Source organism: Protopterus annectens, chromosome 2.part0, assembly GCF_019279795.1.
Source record: "Protopterus annectens isolate FY-2018-M chromosome 2.part0, PAN1.0, whole genome shotgun sequence".
NCBI classification, from domain to species: Eukaryota; Metazoa; Chordata; order Ceratodontiformes; family Protopteridae; genus Protopterus; species Protopterus annectens.
The window spans coordinates 1,321,335,289-1,321,358,792 of NC_056728.1; the positions used below are offsets into that span (position 1 = coordinate 1,321,335,289).

Below are 23,504 nucleotides of genomic sequence, written 5' to 3' on the forward strand. Positions count from 1 at the left end.
CAGGCTGTTGACAGTCCCCATAATGAAAGTAAGCAAAGGTAGTTTAAGATGACAGTTGATTGCTCTGCCTCAGTTTAAATCCAGCAAACATATCAGCAAATTTTAGTGAATAAGGAGGAGCACCACATTATTATTTTGGGTATTTTGGTTCTATTTACTTCTTTTTTTTCTTTAGCATTTAAAGAAAAAAGGCAGGCCTCATCCATCATTTGCACCAAAATCTTCACTGGATTTGAACTATTTATTGAGTTTTCTCACAGTTTGAATAAATAAGTTTTCCAGCAGAAACTATCTTAATTTTTCTGATAGAAATAAGAAACTAAATATCCTTTAGCAGGTTGTCACACTTATTTTGCACAGTTTGAAGAGAGGAGCTCTTTCTTTAAATCAGTTTTATTTTTTTTTTCTTTGTTTCGAGAGCAAAACTGGATTCCACCAAATAAGTGGCTGCTACGCATTTCAAGAGCAGCGTCAATATGATTTGTGCTTTATTGTGATAATTGAGTGCACCCCCACACATGCACACAAAACATATATTCATTCATTTACACACTTTCATAAAGTCACCGGACATTTGTCTGTTGTCCTGTAGTGTCAACATGCACTAGCACGCCCTCACATATACACAGCCAATCAGATACCAACGCATTCTCTAATTCACACATCAAACCCATCCATTCAACAGTGTAATCCCCCTCCCTCTACAGCAAGTAAGATGTGATGCTGCTACAACTGGACAAGCACCCTGAAAAGTGCTACAAAAAGGTTGGTAGTAGATGGAAGAGTACAAGTCAGTGATGGAAAATTTGAGAGAAGAAATTTACTTTGTAAATCTTATCATGGGCAATTAACAGGCCTTCTATGGGTCATATGTTAGTAATAGCAAATACAGTGGATATAAAAAGTGTACACACCCCTGTTAAAATGCCAGGTTTTTATGATATAAAAAAATGAGACTACAATAAATAATTTCAAAACTTTTCCCACCTTTAATGTGACCTATAATCTGTACAATTCAGTTGAAAAATGAACAAATCTGTTAGGGGAAAAATATAAAAAATAAAAAAATGTACAATAAGCTGGTTGCATAAGTGTGCACACCCTTAAACTAATACTTTGTTGAAGCACCTTTTGCTTTAATTACAGCATTCATTCTTCTTAGGTACACACCTGCCATCAATTAAAGAGACTGATTAACCCCAAATAAAGTTCAGCTGTCCTAGTAGGATTCTCCTGACATTTACTCAGTTGCCTGCTACAGCAAAAGCCATAGTTCACAGAGAGCTTACAAAGCATCAAAGGGATCTCATTGTTGAAAGGTTCCAGTCAGGAGAAGGATACAAAAAATTTCCACTGCATTGGATATACCATGGAACGCAGTGAAGACAGTCATCAAAAAGTGGAGAAAATGTGGGACAACAGTGACGTTGCAAAGAACTGGACATCCCTCCAAAATTGATGAAAAGACGTGATAATTACTGGTCAGGGAGGCTGCTAAGAGACCTACAGCAACACTGAAGGAGCTGCAGGAATTTCTGGCATGTACTGGTTGTGTACTATGTGACAACAATCTCCTGTAGTCTCCATATGTCTGGACTATGGGGTAGGGTTGCAAGACAGAAGCCTTTTCTTACACAGAACGACATCCAGACCTGGCTAAAATTTGCAAAATAATACATCAAGTCTCCCAAAAGCATGTGAGAAAATGTGTTATGGTCTGATGAGACCAAGGCTGAACTTTTTGGCCACAATTCCAAAAGGTATGTTTGGCGTAAAAATAACACTTTGCATCACCAAAAGAACACCATCCCCACGATGAAGCATGGTGGTGGCAGTATCATGCTCTGGGGTTGCTTTTCTTCAGCTGAAACTGGGGCTTTAGTCAATGTGGAGGGAATTATGAACAGTTCCAAATACCAGTCACTTTTGGCCCAAAACCTTCAGGAGTCTGCTAGAAAGCTGATGATGAAGAGGAATTTCACCTTTCAACACGGCAATGACCCCAAGCATACATCCAAATCAACAAAATAATGGCTTCACCAGAAGAAAATTAAACTTTTGAAATGGCCCAGCCAGAGTCCAGACCTAAATCCAGTAGAAAATCTGTGGGGTGACCTGAAGAGGGCTGTGCACAAGAGATGCTCTCGCAATCTGACAGATTTGGAGTGCTTTTGCAAGGAAGAGTGGGAAAATATTGCCAAGTCAAGATGTGTCATGCTGATGGACTCCTACCCAAGAAGACTGAATGCTATAATTAAATCAGAAGGTAATTCAACAAAGTATTGGTTTAAGGGTTTGCACACTTAGCTTATTGTACATTTTTTATTTTTTTTGTATTTTTTCACCTTAACAGATTTGTTTGTTTTTCAATTGAATTGTACAGGTTATAGGTCACATTAAAGGTGGGAAAAGTTTTGAAATGATTTATTGTGGTCTTATTTTTTATATCACAAAAACCTGGCATTTTAACAGGGGTGTGTACACTTTTTATAGCCACTGTATCTTCAGAAGGATGTACTGTACTATTAGATATCCATATGGCCATAGTCATGTAGTTGCTTGTAAGGGACTTTTCAGTTACTAGGAAGGGCATTGTATCATATAAGTTGTTCAGTGTATATGTCAGGTTTCATGTAAATGTGATATTCACATGTAGTATTCAAGCTGTAATTTAGAGTCTGTAATAACACAAACAAGAGTGTATTCTGGGAGTTATTTTAAGTTTGAAGTGAATGTGTATATACTGCTTTTGTCATGGTGTGATGCTGTGTCTGTTTTTATGGTAAACTTAAAAGAGTGAATTTAGTGTTAATAGTACATTGCTAAGCAATCATTTGGGAGTCGTGGTCACAGGTGCACACAAAGTGGAGTTGCCCCCTTTTCAAGTGCCCAAAGCTGGACATTTTTTTTTTATAGAAACATGTATGAATTCTGCAAGACAAACCATATCCACACCACTGTAAAGGAATGGACTTTTTTTCTCAAAACTGAAGGTCACATTTGCAGAATTTGAGTTGTCTGTAGTTTCCAATTGCATTAAAATATTTTGGATACATCTAATTGTTCTATACAACAATTAGAACCTTGGATCCAGTGCTGTCTTCTCTCAGACTCAACAGATGAGTTATTGGATCTTATCAGATCTGACATTGGCGCCTTTTTTAAGCTCTTGGATCCAGGCCTCAGGCTTCTTTCCTATACATAATTCCGTCTTATTCCTACAATCCCATAGGTCTTGTTTACCGCCTGTTGAGTTCGACCATGAGCTGGGGACTCAGCACTTGTCATAGAGATTAGTGAAATTTATTAGCCTTTTGGAACATGTTTTTCTATTTTTTTCCAGCTTATTGTATCCTTTACCTTCAGTTGTTCTTGTTAGTCTCTTTGCTAGACTATCTCCTTATACAGTAGGTAGTGCTTTTCAGGAAGTTTCTTCCTGCCTTTCTCCCCTACCTTATCTACAAGTATAATTAAAAAACAAAAAAACAAAACTTGCTCTTATCTTTACCTTTTTGTAATAGACTGCTAACTCTTTGGTGCTTGTTGTTAAATTTCTTTTCCTTCAGTGTTATTACTGAGAGTGTGTTGCTGGATCTAACCACGAGTGACGAGGCATCTGGTTTCAAAAAGTACATTGCATGCTGGCACAAGATGCTCACCCAAGACCCACATGACCACCTTGTTACAGAATGTGAGTCCTGTGCTTCCTTTGGAACCAGGCCTCTGATTTGTCACAGAAACAAACTTGTACTAAAGGGTCTCCTCCCTGCCCAAGCTGGAGAATCGAACACTTCAGCATTAGCTTCTGCTTCTCCTTCAGCCATGAAAGTGGGGGACAAATCTAAGAGTTCTAAAGAGAGAAGCAAGAAAAAGGAAAAATAGAAATAAAAGGAGAAAACTTGAAATAGATCCCTGGATCTGTTGGGCCCTTCCTGTTAAAGGAGTGATGACACAGAGACAGCTGGATCCAGTGATCATATAGGACAGGGTTCGGCTATGATCAACCTCAACTTCATGACATTTATCTTCAGCCAGTCCTTGCCTCCATTCACAATCATCCAGGAAAGATTGACCCCCACCCAATCTTCCAGGCCACCCTCCATGACATCCTGCTTCAGGTCCTGTCAGTTGTCGAGAAGCCTTTCAGAAGCAGATGTCAACAAGATGATGTGAAAGTTTCTTAGGAGACAGATCCAGATGGGAATCCTCCCAGATCCTTCTCCACTGGGGGCTTCAGGACAGGTCCCAATAACACCCTTGCTAGTATCTCCTTCTCTGGTCCATCTGTCAGATCCAGTGGCCATGGCTCTGAGTGATGTCTGTGAAAGGACCTTTTTTGGAACTGAGAGTTTGGACAACTTCCAGCCTGATGGTGTGTCTCATCCTTTTGAGTCAGAAGGACCCTTGCAAAGGGTCTCGGAACCAAGAGGTTGGGGCCAAAGTATGAGGCTCAGGATCGACTCCAGAGCCATTCCTACCCTTGGGTGCTTTGACCTTAGCATGGCTGCAGTGACAGCTTCAAGTCAGATCAGGGCCAGGGACATTCCTTCATTAAGATTTTCAGACCTTATCCTCAACACCGGTTTTGGTTTCTGCTTTCGAGGCTTTTGACAGGGTTCTCTCTAGGTTGAGAAAGGAGGTCTGTCACATGCACTAGGCTCTTTTCCAATCTCCCCTGGATTCTTTTGCTCCTCTTTCTGCTTGTCCTGTCAGACAGTGACAGCCAGCTTTAGTAGGTCTCAAGGGATTTCTCATTGACAAGTTCCCCTTCTGGTTCTAAGCCATCTCTGAAGTCTCCCACTGTAGAAGGTCATAGGAAGCAGACTTGCAAGAGAAGAAAGAGAAGACCTCTGTACTCCCCTCAGGTATCACTCACTGAAGATACTGACTTTGAGGAAGGGGAGGGGTTCCCAGGACCCCCCCCCCCAAGAGACATTCTTGAAATTTTATGAAATAAAGGGGAGGTTGGTCCACTGAAACCCCATACCAAGAGTAGTTTGTATTCCTTGATGTTTCTGGGGCTGGCTCATCTACGTTCTGGCTGGTTCCACTCACTGCTGAGCCCATGGAAAGAACTCAGTGTGGTGGAGCCATTCCTAAGAAAACCTGATGAAATACTTATTTCTTCTAGGAATAGACCATAGCAAGAGTCCTACTGTTGATGCCGTAGTGTTTGCTGCAGCTTCAAAAAAAAAGGAAATTTCTTCTACCCATTCCTTTAGCAGGGAGTCCAGGGTGTTGGACAGATTTGGAAAGTGTACTTGCACTTCAGTGACATTTGCTCTTTGCATGATGAATTATCTAGTCCATATGGCTTTTTTCCAGTGGGACTTGACCAAGGAGCTATCCAGGTCACCATCAGGTAACTTGCATGCTGATATACAAAAAATGTTCTATATTAGATATTCGAATGCTTAAATGTTCGAATCACTAAAGAACAAACTTTAGTGATTGAATGCTTAAATGTTGGAATATACATAAAAATTAAAAAAAAAAGAAAACAAAAGGGTGTAAGCAGGGGGCAAGCCCCGTGCACCCCCATACCGCACTACCTAAATATACCAACTCCAAGATCGCACTACAGTGCAGGAAATGGGAAATTTTCTGTTTCCGCACTGTAGCACACTGAAGTGAAATCTCAGAGTTGGTATATTTAAGTAGCGGGGGAGGGTGCAGGAGGGCTTGCTCCCCTGCTTAAACCTTTTACTTCTTCTTTTTTTCTTTAAATATGTTTTTATAGATATTCGAACATTTAAGCGTTCGATCACTAAAGTTTGTTCTTTAGTGATTCGAACATTTAAGTGTTCGACTATCGAATATAGACGCCAAAAACAGTGTAATCTCAGCTGTCTTTCCTGCAGTCGATGTCTAATGTGTCCATGCAGCTTCTGTCCAACTCAGCTAGTGGCATGTTAAGAGCGGCAGGCACTGGCATTGCTATCTGCTGACACACATGGATGCAGCTCTGCGATTTTGCTGAGAGCTTTAAAATGTCCTTTGTCAATGCTTCCTTCAATAGTTCCAACAGTCTTTGGACCCAAGATCAAAGATATACTCACCAGAAGTGAACAAGACTGTAAATGGCAGTCTGCTGTAGGCATACTTTTTCCTTTGTGGAAAGAACTTGTGGTTCCTGTAAATTCCAGAATTTTGCCCCAAACTCTTTTGGTGACAGACCTTTCTGGGGCAGAGGGAAAAGCAATTTTAATGGGTATTTCCCCAGCAGCAGAGGCAAACTGCATAATCAAGGGTTTTGAAGTCCCTTTACTGAGGAAACCCATTCAGTGATTCTGAACAGTTGCCCAGCTACTGCACTCTGGAGGAAGCCACATCAAGACTTGAAAGTCCTGAAATTAACAGCATGGTTCCTGAAGTAACAGTGATGATCAGGGATGCCAGGCCATTGTTGACACTGGATGAACAATAACAGTAATAGCCAGGGATGCCAGTCTTTCTGCATCAGTTATTCTCATGTTATCTTCATTTCAAAAACAGGACACGAGAAAGGTTTACAAAAGTAAATTGAAGAGGTTTACTGTCTGGGCTTCTTTTAAGGGTTTAGATCTTTTCTCAGCAGCTTTATCATGTCATCTGTATTTCTTGGTGGAGTTGTTTCAGGAAGGTGCTAGCTTTTTTACCATTAAGGTTCATTTAACAGCTATACTGATTTTTAATGTGGGAGAAAAACAGAGTGCCACCGCTGTTGCATCTTTCAGACTCTCTAAATCCTTTTAAGGGGAGCGTTTCTTCTCAGACCCCCTATCAAAGATCCAGTTCCTTACTGGGATATTACTTTGCTGCTTCAGGCTTTAACCCAACCTCCTTTCGAACCAGCAGCATTAGCAGAACTGAAATTTCTGTTTTGGAAAACTATTTTCATAGTGTCCATTAAGTCATCTAAGAGAATTTGACTTATAGGCCTTATCTCACAAACCACCTTACTTGATATTTTGTAAGGATAGGTTATCTCCTCGGACCAATCCATATTTTCTCCCAGTAGTGGCCTCAGAAGCTGCCCTTAACCAGTCTATTAACCTGCCAGTTTTCTTCCCAAATTTTTCTGGTAGAAGATAATATACCTTGCATTTGATAGATGTTCACCACCAATTAAGATTCTACCTGCATCATACCAAGGGCATTAAGAAAATCAGCTGTTTCTTTCCTTCTCAAGAACCAAAATGGGACACGATGTTTCAAAAGTCACATTGTCCAGGTGAATCTCTGACTCTGTTGATTTTGTTTTAAAAAAAGGGTCTGTCTCTCCCTCACAAACCAAGAGCTTGCTCAGTCAGAGTGGTTGCAGCTTCTGTACCAGTAGATGAGATTTGTGCTGGTTTTAACATATTTGTATCTCACTATAAGCTGACTGTGCAGTCTAGATCCTGTGTATCCTTTAGCTTCACTATTTTTTCGGAATATATTTTCATGAGACCACCCCTGATTATTAGTAGCTGGGGAATATCTCATCTGTTGAGTCAGACAGAAAAGATAACATCAGATTTGAAGATTATGTGCACTAGATCCTTTTTGTTTTCTTTCGTCTAGCTAAACCTTCCCTCCCTTTGTCCCCCTTACCTAAATTGTAATCTTGTTGTTCTTGATTAACCAGATTAGACCTGCCCAGGGCCTTGTGTTATGTTACAGACTTGGAACAGTTTTTTTTCACTCATCACTGTTTATTCTACTCTCTTTTAGTATGTTTAGGAGAGGCATAAAGGGGGGTGACCGCGGTTTTGCAGCGGTTAGCGTTGCCACCTCACAACAAGAGGTTTTCTGGTTCGATTCTCGGCTGGGGTGCCTTCTGTGCGGAGTCTGCATGTCTTCCCTGTGGTCGTATGGGTTTTCTCCAGGTGCTCCGGTTTCCTCCCACATCCCAAAGACATGCAGTAGGTGGATTGGACACTCTAAATTGGCCCTAGGTGTGAGTGTGTGCGTGTGTGTGCTTTCTGTGGAAGGTTGGGCACCGGGCTGGCAACTCAACACCGTAAAACTCCACTGCCAATCATGAGCGGACAGATGATCTGCTGTGGCGACCCCTAACTGGGAAAAGCCGAAAGAAGAAGAAGAATAAGGAGAGGCATAAAGGTGCAAGTGGGCAGATTTGATCTAAAGTATTGTAGGAACAAGAGGGAATTCTAGATGGGGGATGAGCCTTGATGTCATTTCCAATAACCCATCAGTTGAGCCAGATGGAATAAGACAACATAAATCCAATGTTATGTTAAGTACATCATTTTCATTAATATTTTTGCTCTAATATCTCAGGACATTTAACATTTTGCATGTTTTTGTTTGTTTGTGTTTGCAGGATACACATGCCCAAATAGAGACTGCCCTGCATAAAGAGGGGCAGGTGGTGCTGAAAGCAACATCAGGTTTAAAATCTGGAGACAATGTGATGTTTATTGGCTTTGGTAGATTAGACACATCACATACTGCCCAAACTCTATTAAAAAAAAAAAAAAAAAAGAGTGCACGAGTTTGGTCACCACATACGAAGTGATTTGGAAAGACTAGAGACTGGTTTATGTGGACAGCTGGAGACATGCTATGAGAACACTTAAACGTTATTGGAATTGAAGCTCTTCTTCCTGTTGAAAGTGACAGCTGAATTTAATTTGCACATCAGAAGTTTAGAGTTGTAAGCTGGAAGAAACTTGTGAGGAAGTAAAAGTGGCACATTACCTCAGACTTCAGATTTGGTGGTTCACAGAGGCAATAAGAAAATACTCCTTTGCCTGAAAGTGGCGGTGTTAAAGTAGAGTATAGCACACTGGCTGAGGTGGAAGTGGAGAACAGCTTAGGAGATACAGGAAAGGGGCAGATATGCTGGGACCCTATCAGTGAAAGCCAGCAAGATAGCAACTGATGCTTATTGTTGAGATGTGTCTGTGGAGGTGATGCCAGCAAATAAATGAGCATTCTGAACATCTGCATTTGGGAAAAAAAATATTTATAATTGTCTTAAATTGCTTGACACATGAACTCACTTGATTCTTTTTCACTCACTTTCAGCTACACTTTTGGTTGCCGTGAATGAAATTAGGAAGAGTGCTCGGGAAAGAGGATTATCATTCTATCAGTATGGTATGTCTGCATTCTTTAAGTTTTGAAGAAAGCTTTATATGACATCTGTTTATTTCAAGCCTGTATTAATTTAACTCACATTAGGGCTGTTTGTAGATCTCAGTGTTCCAATTTGTGAACCTAGAAGCATTTGCATTTTTCACTCCTCACTGACCTAGTCTCCCAGAAAGTCATGTCACCAACAGTTTTAAATAAGATTTAACTTTGTGTTACTGCTTGAACCTTTTAGTCAGGTTCAGTGACTGGACCTAGGTGTAGTTGATAAGTTATGCTCCTCCCAGATGCACAAACATCCAGCACTCCCTGGAGATTTTCCACATATATTTACTGTTCAGCATTGAGTAGCTAGCCATTTCTTTTGCTGCTCAACTATAGTGTCTCATTCAGTATGGCTTCTTTCCTCACTGCTTGCCAGAAATGTCCTTGACTGGGCACTGTTTAAAATTTCAGAAGAATTTGTTTATTTTCATGCTGCTGTTGTAGTAACTCTGTATTTGCATTCAACAACATGTTTCTGTTGTGCTTGTTTTGCCCACTTTATTCCCTGCACTATTTCAGCATTCGGTTGCTGATGGCTTTAAATAGGTTCATAGGTAAGTACTAGGCTAGCTACTCTTGAGGGTCATTTTAAGCCAATCCAGTTTCCCTTTTTGTGCTTGAATTAACCTGTCCCACTGGGTTAGAGATTGGTCATGCGTATCCTATGGTTGATAGTTATGTATTACCCCTAATGAGAATAACAGGGATCATCCCATAGATAATTTGAGGGAACCCATGCATTGAATAAAGTATTTAGGCGCTCCCTCTGTCCATTAGTAGTACAGGGGCAGTGCTGGAGTAAATTTTGTTTCCCATCATAGATCCAAGTTGCACTTGAATATAGACAGGATCACTTTTGTTTTATGTGGATTGGAAGTCTGTTCCAGAGACGCAGTATAATCTGAGAGATACATCTGTCCCTCCAAACTGCTCTGTTGATGTTGAACAGGTTTACATCTCTAGACTGAGTATTTCTGATGCCATGTGATTTGCTGGTGTTCAGTAAATCTGTCAGTATTGGGTCGGAGGATTCCTTATATGCCAGACACAGGTCACCTCTTAGCAGTGGTTGGGATACTGAGTATAGTGACAAGGCTTTGAGTCTGTCCATATAGGAAGCATTGTTTAGGCTTTATATTATTTTAGTAAGATATCTCTGTGGGTGTCCCAGTTGTTGCATGTGTCTGGCCAGATACACACTAAAGGGGGCATCGTATTCAGTGATTGGCTTAATGAGGGCTGAGGAAAAGGGGACAGTCACATCCCTAGATCTAGACAGAATCCCTTTGTTTATAAGCTGTGCAATATAGAAGGACATTCTTAAAACAATGGATATATGATGGTCAAAAGTTAGGTCATTGTCCACATATGTTCCCAAATCTCGAACAAATGTGTCATCTCTTAGGGGAATACTGTTGATATGACTAACCACTTCCCAAAGGAGACAGTAATGCATTATTTGGTATTTAGTTTCAGTCCATGATTTTGGCACCAGTTATTTAGTTGGGAAAAGCCCAGGTCATTTGGGGATTCAATGACTGCCCCTAGCTTGCAGTCATCAGCAGAGCTGAGCTGAGCTTAGCAAATTTAGTCAGCCAAAGCCCTTTGATATTAACTTTTTTACTTCAAAAAAGTTGATATCAAACAGGAGAGGTCCCACCAAAAAACCCTGTGGGACTTCACTGATGACTGGTCTCTTTGTGGAGGTCAGAAAAGGCCGAAAGACTTTATTAAAATAACAAAGCAAGCAGAGATGAGCGCTTTTGCAACACAGTTGCTTCTTCAGATCTAACAACATAAATAAAATGCATGACTTGTATAATAAAATGAATTAAAAACAACCAGTCATCATTTCAAACCTCTAGATCTTAGAGTTGGTTTTAAAGGGACATTGCCATTCAATCCAATACCCCTGTTAACAGCAAGTATGAAAATCCATTTTACTTCTAGGCAGTCTGTACGAGTCCTAGTATCATCTCCTCTTGCAGAAGCCTTATACTTCTCAAGTACCATAAATTTAAATTTATTTGTGGCTCCTCCTTTAGCAATGTGTCTAGCTAATACATTCCTAGGATCAACCTTATTAATTACATAACCGTCTACCTTTATATGATCCCCAAGACATCTGTTGGTCTTGCCAACATAATATGAGCCACAAATTACACAAACAGCCAGATATACCAAATCATTTGTATTACAATTAGCAAATAACTCAAACGCAAACGAACATCTACTAAGAGGATGTATAAAACAGCTATTGGCTCTGATGTAACTACATACATTACATGCTCCACATGGTTTACTATTGTTAGTGCGAAAGGCAAAACACATTCCATTCGCATTATCGAAAGAAACAACCGAACCCAGAATTCTGACGGCTTCACAATGTCAACCCAAATGATTGACACATTTGGGTCAACATTGTCATCAAAAAATATCACGTGATATCCATATAGGAGCTGATGTACATCAAACTCCTATATGAAATATCACATTTCTGCAGGGGGGCAAGCCCCCCCCCAGCATACCCTGCTAAAAATATATTCCAACTCAGAGAACGCACCACAGTGGGGATTTGGATGAAATTCCAGTCCCCACTGTACCGCAATCTTTGTTCAGTTAGTCGAATACACTTATGCAAATGCACTACTGCATTTGCACAAGTGTGTTCGACTATCCTGTACAGTTCACATTTTGTGAACAACAATCTGATTTTCGGCAGCATATGTGCCGGCAGATTGTCGTTCGCACTAATGATAGTAAACCGCTCCACATGGATATGTCCCAACCTTTCTGTCTCTTACCGGCTCTTTAGAAACAAACAGTTTATAGCAAAGCATCCTCTTAAGGGAGGGATTATTCCTAAAAACAAACCTGTTCATTATCAAAGACCTCTGTGTATTTTGGGTCTGATATCAAGACTTTCCAGTGCTTTCTAATGATCTCACACACACACCTGACGTCACTTGAAAATGTAAGGGAACTCCTAAGATGATCCTTATAGGTCATATTACTAACTGCTGCATCACTAGAATCAAAATAAGGTCTAGGTCTAGCTCTATCATGCCTATAAAAGAGGATATCACTCTGTACCTGTGTAATATCTAAGTTGTAATATCCACGTTGCTTATATTCCATTTCCTAGGGCATCAAAGGAGGCACGCATATCACTGTCTCTAGTATGTAGTCTAACAGCCCTAAAAAATTGTCCTTTCATAACACTCAACTTTAATCTTTTGGGATGCATACTACAGATATGCAATGTATTATTAACCTTACTAGATTTCTTACACAAAGTAGTATCTAACCTACTCCCATTCCTCAGGATGCGTACATCCAAAAAAAAGCTAGAGCAGTTAGAGTGAATGCTCAAACTTGTGAATTCCTGATAACCCATACACCTAATAGTCCAGTAAAAACAACCATCTCACAAAACACTCCATAACAAAAAACATTATTTACAAATGGGTATAAAACATTATTTACAAATGGGTTACATAGTTTTAAGGTGGGTAAATGAAAGCGGTGCATTTGCATAACTATTCACAACTATTCCCTAGCACCACCCACTTTTGAATAAAATATCTATCATTAAACATAAATTAAACATAAAGCAATTAATTAGTCAAATAAGCTATAATCCAGAAAAATCAGGTCGAGATCGATATCTAGATTGATGATTCATATCCCAAAAACAATCTAAAAACAAAAGTCAAAGTCAATTCAAATATCGTGATGATTACAGAGAACAATGAAAACAGCATCCATGGTCACAGAGACATTCAGACCATTGAGCCAATATCCTTAAAAAACTCAAAATGTCTATAAAATTGCTTATAATACTGGCAATATAGTAAATAGGCAAAGTTCAATACAGGGGCATAATATAGGATATAGTTTATTATAGCCAGCCTTTCCAGAGACAGTAGGTCTCATGGGAAAGGGGGGTCCTTGGGGGGATTTGGGAGTCATATATTGAAGTAGATATCAAAGCTCATGGTGAGAAATAAGAAGATCTTCAATAGACCTTCCAAAAAAAAAAATAAATAATAAAAAATATATTCCCTATCAAATCTACAACATCCCTTATTTACATTCCATATATGTCTAAGTCTTCTAGCATTAATACAATACTTTTACTTATAATCAGCAATACAACATACAACAATACCTCCTACAATTATGTATATTATGTATATAATCAGTTAAATGAATTAAATCATTCAGAGTTTTAAATTGTATCCTGTCTAAATTAAAAAAATGCCTGCCTATGTTGAGTATTAAATAACTAATAAATTTCATCCTCACAAAGCCAAAGTTTAAAAAATGCCTCAGCTAGTGGGGGATTCACAGGCATAAATTGTCTCGCCTTTTAAAAGGAATCTGCATACACTCGCTCTTCCTATACATCAATTTAAGTGCAATATTCCATACAAACAACTTCAGATCTAGCAAAACATCAGAGACATTACATTTCCTGGAAGGCACTAAAGATAGACCCAGATTCAGTACCTCTCTGATCAAATGCATTTTAAAAGTGGAGATGTATTTTAGTTGGCACACCCAGCCATGCTTCTCATTTTGTGCATGTGTAGTCCATGGTGTGCGAGGTCTGTGTGACCCTGTGCATCTGCACTGCTTACATAAAACATTGGACATATTGATTGCCTTCATCCTTGCTTTTTTGATGTCAGTATGATGGACAGGAATGTCTCTGAAGTGAACAGAATGAAGCTGCACATGGGAATAATAACCATTTCCAGAGCATGGCATAACTGTTCTATCTTCAGCCTTGACACCTTTAAACCAGTCTTCTTTATAGGATTTTGGCTCATTATGTATAAAGTGAGCTCCACTGCTTTTCTATGCAACAACTTGCTCATCCATAGTTAGTTGCACTTGTAAGTATCCAGTGATAGGAAAAGCACTGGCTGCATTTCACTTTTGACCAAATACAGTATCCAAACCTTGCTCTGTGATGTACAGACATGAGGCTCTGACTACAGCTGAAATACCTTGAGATTGGGTAGAGATTTAGATGCTGGAAAAACCAAGTGGGTGTGTAAGAGAGTGAGCAGCTCACCCATCCTAGGGGGAGGGGGAGGTGGTTGCCATGGCCTCCTGAACATTACCAGTGGCCATAACCAGAGGTAGAAGCTTGAAATCCAGAGTCATTGATGGTACCTCTCATGGGTGGGAATAGGATCCCCTGCTGTGATTCAGTGCTTATGTCAGACATTTGGGAATGGGGTTAGGGACTAAATAGAAATGCCTCTACAGTCTGTACTGGACATGAATTTAGGGCTTAAAGTGGGGTGTGATGCCAAGTAGTTCTCCCTCCTGGAGAGAATTTCTGTCTGTCTTGAAACTCAGATGTACCAGTTCTATTCAGGAGTGTAAACAGAGCCACAGCCTTATGGGATGAAGACATCCTCCCACAGTAGTCAGGGTTAAAGATTGAGCATAGGCAGGTGTACAGACCCTTCCATGATTGTCTGGCGGCTCATCTCAAGTTAACTCTTGCTTGATACAGGACCTTTTGTGTCAAAGACAAATGGGCCTGAGACCTATGGGGGGCTGATGGTCAGCAGGAAAGAAGGGAAAAGTAATACATTAAAAAAAAGGCATCCAGTTTCCTGCCTTATTCAGGTGACTATTTGAATCCTCACAACATTTTTAAACACCTTTATTAAATTATTCCTTAAGACAGGGAACATACATTGACAGAAAAACAAAGCATGCTAAAATTTTTTTCATTTGCATACATTATATATCACATATAGTTTCTTTTTTCATCCGTGCAACATTACAAAAATTGCTGAATTCCTGCCTTCCCTTAAATCTCACTCACTCCTTCTCCTGAACATTATCCTGCATGTATTGATCCCACAATTTCCATTTATTTCTATGTAATTTCCTCCTTCTATATTCAGTACTTCAAATACAGTTGGTGTAGAGTTTGATTTTTATTTTCCACTAATTGTTTTTTTGGCAGCCAACAGAATTCAGATCCTGTATCCAAGCTCAAAATAATTGTACCCTTAGTTACAGCCATTTGCTCACTCAGTGTTTCTGACAGAGTATTGTGTAGGGAATTTTTTAAATCAGCCAACTTGTTACACTCCCAAAATACATGATCCCACTTACTTCTTTCTTCCCATCATACCTCCTACATTTGCTATCTACCTTAGAAAAAGTCTTTGTCTGCTTGGGGTGTAAAAATACCTATGCAAACACTTCCAAGCAAAGATCCTAAACTTTCTGGATTTTGTTGCGTACTTGAGAGTCAAACATACATCCTCCCATTGTTCACTTGTAAATTGCTTTGCCAGTCTCTCTCCCAATCTTTTCTAACCTCCTTTGATTCTTATAGTTGTCATGCAATATTTTATATGCCCTACTAATTATCCATTTTTAGCAACAGCTTCTGTTGTAGTTTAGGCTGGAAAACACACCAGAGCAGGTCTTTCACTCAAGATTCCCCTATCCCTTTTGATTTGCCTATATTCTAATATCAATCCCTGGTAGGGAAGGTAGTTTCTAGCCTGCAGTCCAAATGCCTTCTTGGCCTCATCCTAGTTACATTTCCCTCTGTAGTTATTTGCTCCCAATATCTTGGCTGCTTTGCCAATTATATCCAGTAAATTCCAACCCCTTTTGCCCATTTTCTGTACCCCTGCCTGCAGTCATCCCTATTGGTAAAATCTCCTTCCCCATTCTCCCATTGGCTTAATTCTCAAAATGCTTTCTGCTACTTTATAAATACAATATTCTGCATGGTTGTTATTATTATCCTTAGTGATCTGCATCCAAAATCCCACTCTCTGTTTCTGGAATTTCCTCCCTGTTTCATTATCATCCCTTTCCGTTTTGAATAATAAGCTTCTGTTTGTGTTATATATGTTAGCGTTAACTATGTAGCTCTAAAATATCCCTTGAAATCAGGTAATCCTAAACCACCTAGTTCTAAGGTGATAGGATCAACTTATCCCAGTTAACTCTTGCCATTTCCCCACCCAGATGAACCCTTTAGTCTTTATTAATTATTGATGTGAAGTTGTTCAATCTTGCCATTCATTCTTTACTGATGGGTTCGTTGCAGATCCATCGGCTCTGGTACGGCCATTTGCAAAGCTCGAGGTTTACCAGTAGCTCAAGACCAAGCCCCTTATGCCAAGATGCACTGGGAATTACCTCAGATCTAGTTTGCCATGGCACAGGGGTTCCAGTTTTGCTCGAGCCAGTATTTCTTCAAAAAAGCATGTTTTTGCAAGTTATTTCAATTTTTTTCTATTGTTCCATCTGAATTGTTGTTAGATAGTCTTGTGTAGCTTTTTAAAAGCTCCCCTTTTCCCACGTGTGTTATTTAGTATAGTTTTAGTGGCCTCGTGTTTTGGCCTAGTTAATTTTCTTGCATTTTTATACATGTACATATATATGTATGTATGTATGTATATATATATATATATATATATATATATATATATATATATATATATATACACACACACACACACACACACACACATACATTTAGCTTAGCGTTGGCCTTTGTTTTCGGGCCATTGTTTATAGTGTGTGTGTGTGTTATCTTACAGTTAGTTGTAATTTTGGCTGTCTTCTAGGCTTTGTGTGGTGTTTTTAGAGCCTAGGTGTGGTTCTTTAATACTTTATATATTGAGTGTCTTTTTTTATTAGGCTTGTTGTGTGCTTGGTTTCTGTGTTAAGCCTAAGGCATTTTGATTGTTGGATATGTCTGAGGACAAGGATAAGCACCCAAAGTCTGGATTTAAAAAGTGTCCAGACTGTGGGCAAAGGATGTCGATGACTGATGGCCATGTAACGTGCATCTACTGCTTAGGGGCTGTCCATTTACAGGAGTCTTGCAGTATTTGCTACTCTTTTTTTCTCTAGGGTTTTACTGGAGAGGAAAAGAAAGTTAATTGACAGAGGCTTGTTGAAGCATTTGTTTCATGAAGCATTGAGTGACCAGGATGTGGCCAGCAAGTCCTCTAAGTCCTCAGGGGATTCTACGGAATCCAAACTGTCCAAGAAGTCCAAGAAATTGGAAAATCCTGTGACATCGGCTCCACAGACCTTGGAGCAGACTGTCATTTTGTTTCGGAGCCAGCCCACAGCTCTGGAGCCGGTATCTGAGAGACCTACATCTCCACTTCTTCAGTCAGCATCATCGGTGCACTCTTCTACGTCTCCTGTCAGCCTGTTGGATTTGGATGTGGACTGATTGGTGCAGAAGCTCTTACAGGCACCAGCCCTTGCTAAATTGTTGTTGGAACCGAAGACCCACTACTCCTTACTTGACTGCTCCTCCTCTGAGCCGTACCGGATCTTTGGAGCCGGAGGGGGCTGACCTGTTGATTGTGGAGCCTTTCGAGCCGAGACCTGCTCCAGTGTCCTCGGTTCCATCTACTCTGACATCCTCAGCATCGACCGGGGACTCTAGGAGTCGACACTCTCCTGTCGGGTCCGGAGAAGATAGTCGCACCTACTTGTCGGTGCCGGCTCTTCCTTTTGGGGCTTCGGCTCAGATGAGCTCAGCTTCTACCTCCAGTTCGGAGCCTGCGGTCTCGGTGCAGGAGGGGTTGGTGGTTCCTTCGGGTCCATTGACTACTTCTCATCGGAGCCGCAATGCCTTGAAAGCCATGAGGAGAGCCTTGTCCCCCAAGACATCCTTGACACCAGGTCTGGCTTCCTCATCCCCAAAGTGCCTGTGTCTGCTTCTGCTTCCATTGTCCAGGCTAGGTGTAGAGACCCTGAGCCTCAGGTAGCCCCAAAGGGCACCCCCTGCACTTCTGAGACCTCCCCAGAGGCTCCCATTGAGAAGGTCCCCAGGAAGGGATTGTGCAAGAGGAGACACTTGGACTCCCCACAGGAGTCTTTAACATTTGACACTGACTTGGAAGAGTCCAAAGTGTCCCCACGGTCCCCCTCTGAGGATACCTCCTTTGCAGAGATATTCAGGATCCTTAGGCAGAAGGGTGATTGGCAGTCCACAAACCCTACAGAGGACGAGTCAGTTCTCCTGAAGGCTTTCAGGTCTCAACCTTCCACCTCTTGGGTGTTTCCGCCCTTCGATGGGCTCATACAGCTGGTCTCTCGGAGGGCCGGAGTCCATGAAGCCTTTTCCTAGGAGGCCTAATAAGTTTATTTCTGCTCCAGTAGATAAATCCTTTTTGTCCAAAGGAGTCCCTGTTGATGCCATAGTTGTGGCAGCGGCCACCAAAAAGGAAATGTCTGAGACTTCCTCGTCTATCCATCTTCCTAATAGAGAATCTAGGATCATGGATAGATATGGGAAATGCATGTAGTTCAGCGACTTTTACACTCTGTTCCCTGAACTATTTGACCCATTTCACTAGGTTGCAAAGAGATCTCCTTAAGGAGTTGGGAGATACTCTTCAGGGTACACTGAAGGAAACTTTGACCAGATGTGAACAGGAGGGAAAGACTCTGTCTGCCATCGGAGTCCGTTTTTCCACCCCTACTCTGCCTTACCCCCAAAGGCCAAAAGGGAGGGAAATTGTGGTTCCGGAAAGCCCAAGGAGCCTTTCAGGACACACATGGTGAACCCCCCTCTAGGGGCAGAGGAGGGGGTTATAATGGAAGATGCCACCCTAGCGGCAGAGGGGGTCTGCAACACCAGGGTGACAGAGATCACTTCTCTGGTCAACTCTATCAGCGATCTTGTAAGTAGGACCAACTGTCCTGCTCTCGAGGCAGTCGGGAGTTGCTTATCTTTATACCCATACGCCTGGCAAGATATAACAAAAGACAGCTGGGTACAAAGTATTATTTCCAGAGGGGATTTTATACCATTCTCCACTCCTCTCCCAACGGCAAGGAGAATCCCGGACGTTCCACCCAGTTACAAAGAACAAGCAACTATAGAGGTCCATAAGTTGCTATAAAAAGAGAGTCATCCAGCCAGTCCCAGCAGACCAAACAGGATTCGGAACTTAAGATTCTTTTTGGTTCCAAAGAAAACAGGGTACTGGAGACCCATTTTGGACCTCAGCAGACTCGACCAATTTGTGAAGAAAGAGAAGTTCTGGGTGGTCATGCTACAGTCTATACTTCCCTTTTTAGGGAAAGACAGTTGGATGTGCTCGATAGATCTCAAGGAAGCGTACTACCACATATAAATGGCCAGGCCATCCAGAGATCACCTGGTTTTCTGGCTGGGAGCTAATCATCATCAATTTCAAGCCCTGCCCCTTGGTCTGTACAGCCCCCAGAGTTTTCAAACGCATGGCAGTGGTCACGGCTCACCTGAGGCATCTAGGATTCCAGATGTTTCTGTACCTAGACGATTGGCTCCTTAACTCCACCACCAGGCATCAGCTGATACAGGCAAGGGAATACACTCTGACACTCTGCAATCACTTAGGCATTACAGTCAACTCAGAAAAGTCTGCCTTGTCGCCATTGCAGCATATCGTTTTTATAGGGGCAGAGTTAGACACTTCAGCCACCACTCTATGACTACCAATTGAGAGAGTCTCTCTTCTTCACCAGCATGTCAGCTCATTGGTATCGAAAGACAGAGCACCAGCCGCAGAAGTTCTAAAAGTATTGGATTTGATGGCTGCAGCGATCTTGGCCATACCATTAGCAAGGATGCATATGCAGATTCTTCAGTGGCTGCTGTTCACTCAGTGGTCTTATCAGGAACGTCCAATGAATCACACGATTTTAATTATGAACTCTTGCAAGAGAGATCTCCAGTGGTGGTTGACGTCTCTTCATGTAACCGTAGGACGCCCCTTTGTACTACCCCCCCAATAGCCACTGTGACCACGGATGCTTCCCTGATAGAGTGTTGGGGGGGGGCATTTTCAGGGAAAGACTGCCCAAGGCACAGGGACGGATCAAGAGTCACATCTACATATCAATGCTCTAGAGATGAGAGCAGTACTTCTGATGTTGCAGTACTTCCAGGACTCTCTTCCTCTAGAAATGATTGCAATTCAGACAAACAATATGTCAGTAGTCTGGTACTTGAACAAGCAAGGTGGAACCAAGTCTTACCCCCTTTGCCGAGAAGCCCTCAGAGTTTGGCAGTGAGCTGTCTCCTCCCAGCACTTTCTGTTGGCAATGCACATCTCTGGGAGATCCAACGTGATAGCAGACAAACTGAGCAGGGCAATCTTGTTGCCGCACGAGTGGTCCCTCAAGAAAGAGATTTATTTATTTTTATTTATTTTACATTTGTTAACCAGGCTAGTCCAACTGGATATATTTCCATTTTCAGCAGAGGCCCGGGGAGAAAAGCTCCACAGTAACATTTAAATGTTTATAATGTACAATTTTCTGAGAAAAAGGAAGCATGAAAGTGTAAGACAAACAGTACATGAGAGAACAGTAGTTCCAAAGTCAAAACTATCTAAGAAACAATACTATATAGAAAGAGAAATATTTACGCCAATATAAAAGTAATACAATCGTTAGAAATCTGTAGAGAGCCTTAGCTACAGTAAAATAAGCTAATTAAGAAATACAGGAACATTGAAAGGAATAAAATACTCCTACAGTAATGTATGTGAGGTTGTTAACAAATATGTTCACAGATAGATCATCTCCTATTTTTAGGAAATAGTTTAAAGTAGTTTATGCTACTAAGGGGTAAGTAGTGATTAAAAAAGTAAAAGGGGAGGGAGGATATAGAAACATGGCAAAAAAAAAGAATGCAGACAATTAGTCAGGGTAACAACAAGGGCATAACCAGTTTGTTATAAGATGTTTCTTCAGCCTTTGTTTAAAGAGTGGGAAGGAGGGAAGTGCAGTTAGATCTGATATGGGAAGACAAAAGGTTCTGTTTCTTCAGCCTTTGTTTAAAGAGTGGGAAGGAGGGAAGTGCAGTTAGATCTGATATGGGAAGACAAAAGGTTCTGAGATTGCGGACAGGATTTTCTGCAAATGGGGCCAGCCTTGCTGCGATCTTTTTGCCAGTCACATCAACACGAAATGCAGAAGCTACTTTGCCCTGATTCCCCCTCTGGGAGAAAGAAGCTGCAAGAGATGCACTCATACACGATTGGCCCCCGGGTCTCCTCTGTGCATTTCCTCCTATCCCGTTGATACCCAGATTTCTACAGAAAGCAAAATCTCTGGGAAGGACCATCATTCTTATAGCCCCTCATTGGCCTCGGCAGATTTGGTTCCCATTTCTTCATCATCATCTCTTGGAGGATCCATGGATTCTGGACCCAGTTCCGGACCTTCTGACACATCCGTCGGGGGACCTCCATCCTTCCTTGCAGTCACTGAAGCTGACAGCTTGGCTGCTCCAGTTCTCCTCATAGCCAGGCTTCATAATTTTTCCAGTGAGACAAAACAAAACCTTTTGTCTTCCCATAAGCCGTCCACCAGAAGATTATATCTTAGTAAGTGGAAGAGATTTTCCATATGGGCTTCTAAGCAGAACATTGATCCTTATCAAGCCCCCTTGACATCCATATTAGAATTCTTGACTATGATCTTTAATAAAGGGGCGGCAGCCGCAACAGTTCAGGTCCAGTTGGCTGCTATATCTAACTTTCATCTTGGAGATGAAGGGCCAAACATAATGTCCCACAAGATGTCCAATGCTTTTCTCAAAGGAACTTTTCATCGAGGCCTCCAGTGAAAACTCCTTATTCTCCTTGGAATCTAAACGTTATGCCCCTCCCCCCCCCCGTTTTAACCAGCATCATCTTGTGATCTCAAATTTTTTTCGTTGAAAACCATATTTCTGGTTGCTATTACTTCTGCATGCAGAGTGTCAGAACTTCAAGCTTTATCTATCAGCCCTCCTTATTTGATTTTCCATGCTGATTGAGTATCTCTTAGGACAAAACCCCTCCTTTCTGCCCAAAGTTTGTTCAGAATCTAATATCAACCAAGTCATTGAGTTACCAGTCTTCTTCCTTAACCATTCCAATAAATAGGAGTACATGCTGCACAAACTTGACATTCAGACAGCTTAGATTTTATTTGGACAGAACAAAAGATATTAGGAAATCAGACCAGCTCTTTGTGTCATTCTCTGAAGCCAGAAGAGGTAGACCAGTGGCTAAAACAACGCTTTCTAAATTGCTGTCTGATTGTATCACCTTTGTTTATTCAGCTGCTAATATGCCCTTACTACACAAGATTAAAGCTCACTCAACCAGAGTAGTTTCTACATCTTCTGCATTCCAAGCCAGATTGCCCCTTGATAACATTTGTGCTGCAGCCACTTGGTCTAAACCTCATACGTTTATCACTCATTACAAAGTTAAGTCTTCCACTGACCCGGGGTTCTTTTAGGTCTGTGGTCCTAAGGAATGTACTCCCGTGAGCCACCCAAGATTGAGGGTGCTAGAGACGCTACCCATCAGTAAAGAATGAACAGCGAGATTGAACAACTTCACATTAAGAAGTTATGTACTCACCATAACTTTCCATGTGAGTTGTTCATCTCACCTTCATTCTTACTTCCCTCCCTCCTTCCCCCTCCTGGCTGATAGTTGACCTAGAGGTTGGTCTCATCCTGATTGCTCAATTCTTCTTCCTCTCCGTGGGAGGATAGCTCAGTTATATGGCTATAGTACATGCAGAAAATAAGAGCTGAGGTAATTCCCAGTGCATCGTGGGATAAGGGGCTTGATCTCGAGCTACTGGTAAACCTCGAGCTTTGCAAATAGCCGTACCAGAGCTGATGGATCGGCTCTGAACCCATCTGTAAAGAATGAAGGCGAGATGAACAACTCACATGGAACGTTATGGTGAGTACATAACTTCTTATTCACATCTCTTCTGGTTGATAAAAATATACCTGACTTGTATATAAAATTAAAGGGCGTAAAAACATTTCACTTCTTGTATCTTACAATCCATATCCATAAACAAGAGCTTCCTGTTTTTCAGTTTTTATATTATCTTTTTAGTCTCTTCCCACATATCCTTAGCTGCTATAACAGAATTATTCCTTACTCCTAAATACTTTATCATGACATATCCTCATAAGTATGGCTATTGCTGAATAAGCTCATGTGTGGGTACATAATTTATGGCTATAGCCTTTGTTTTATCACCATTAATTTTATATCCTGAAAAGACTTGAGACAGTCTCAAAATGTTCCACAAAACTGACACGTCCTTTTCTGGATTTATCAGGCACAAAATAGTATTGTCTGCAAAGTAAAGTCAACTTTACTTGATTGCAATACCAGTTATAACCTTGCATTTCTGAGGTTTTTTTTTTTTTTGCTAATGGCTCTTAGTATAAAGCAAATAACAACGGGCAAGGAGGACACCCCTGCCTACTTCCTCTGTTCAAACACAACTTATCTAGAGAGGAATCCTCCCACTTTAATTCTTGCCTCTGATCCTTCATA

The 23,504-nt window shown here is 41.1% G+C and overlaps 1 protein-coding gene across 3 annotated transcripts in view; it reads left to right on the plus strand.

The window, feature by feature from the left end:
• Positions 1–23,504, plus strand: part of SLC30A9 (solute carrier family 30 member 9) — a 1,654,027-nt gene that overhangs the window by 1,246,788 nt on the left and 383,735 nt on the right. For all 3 annotated transcript variants that reach the window (XM_044061511.1, XM_044061513.1, XM_044061512.1), the window contains one exon: positions 9,016–9,087. In XM_044061511.1, the coding sequence (XP_043917446.1) occupies positions 9,016–9,087 (72 nt within the window). The remainder of the gene's footprint in view (positions 1–9,015; positions 9,088–23,504) is intronic.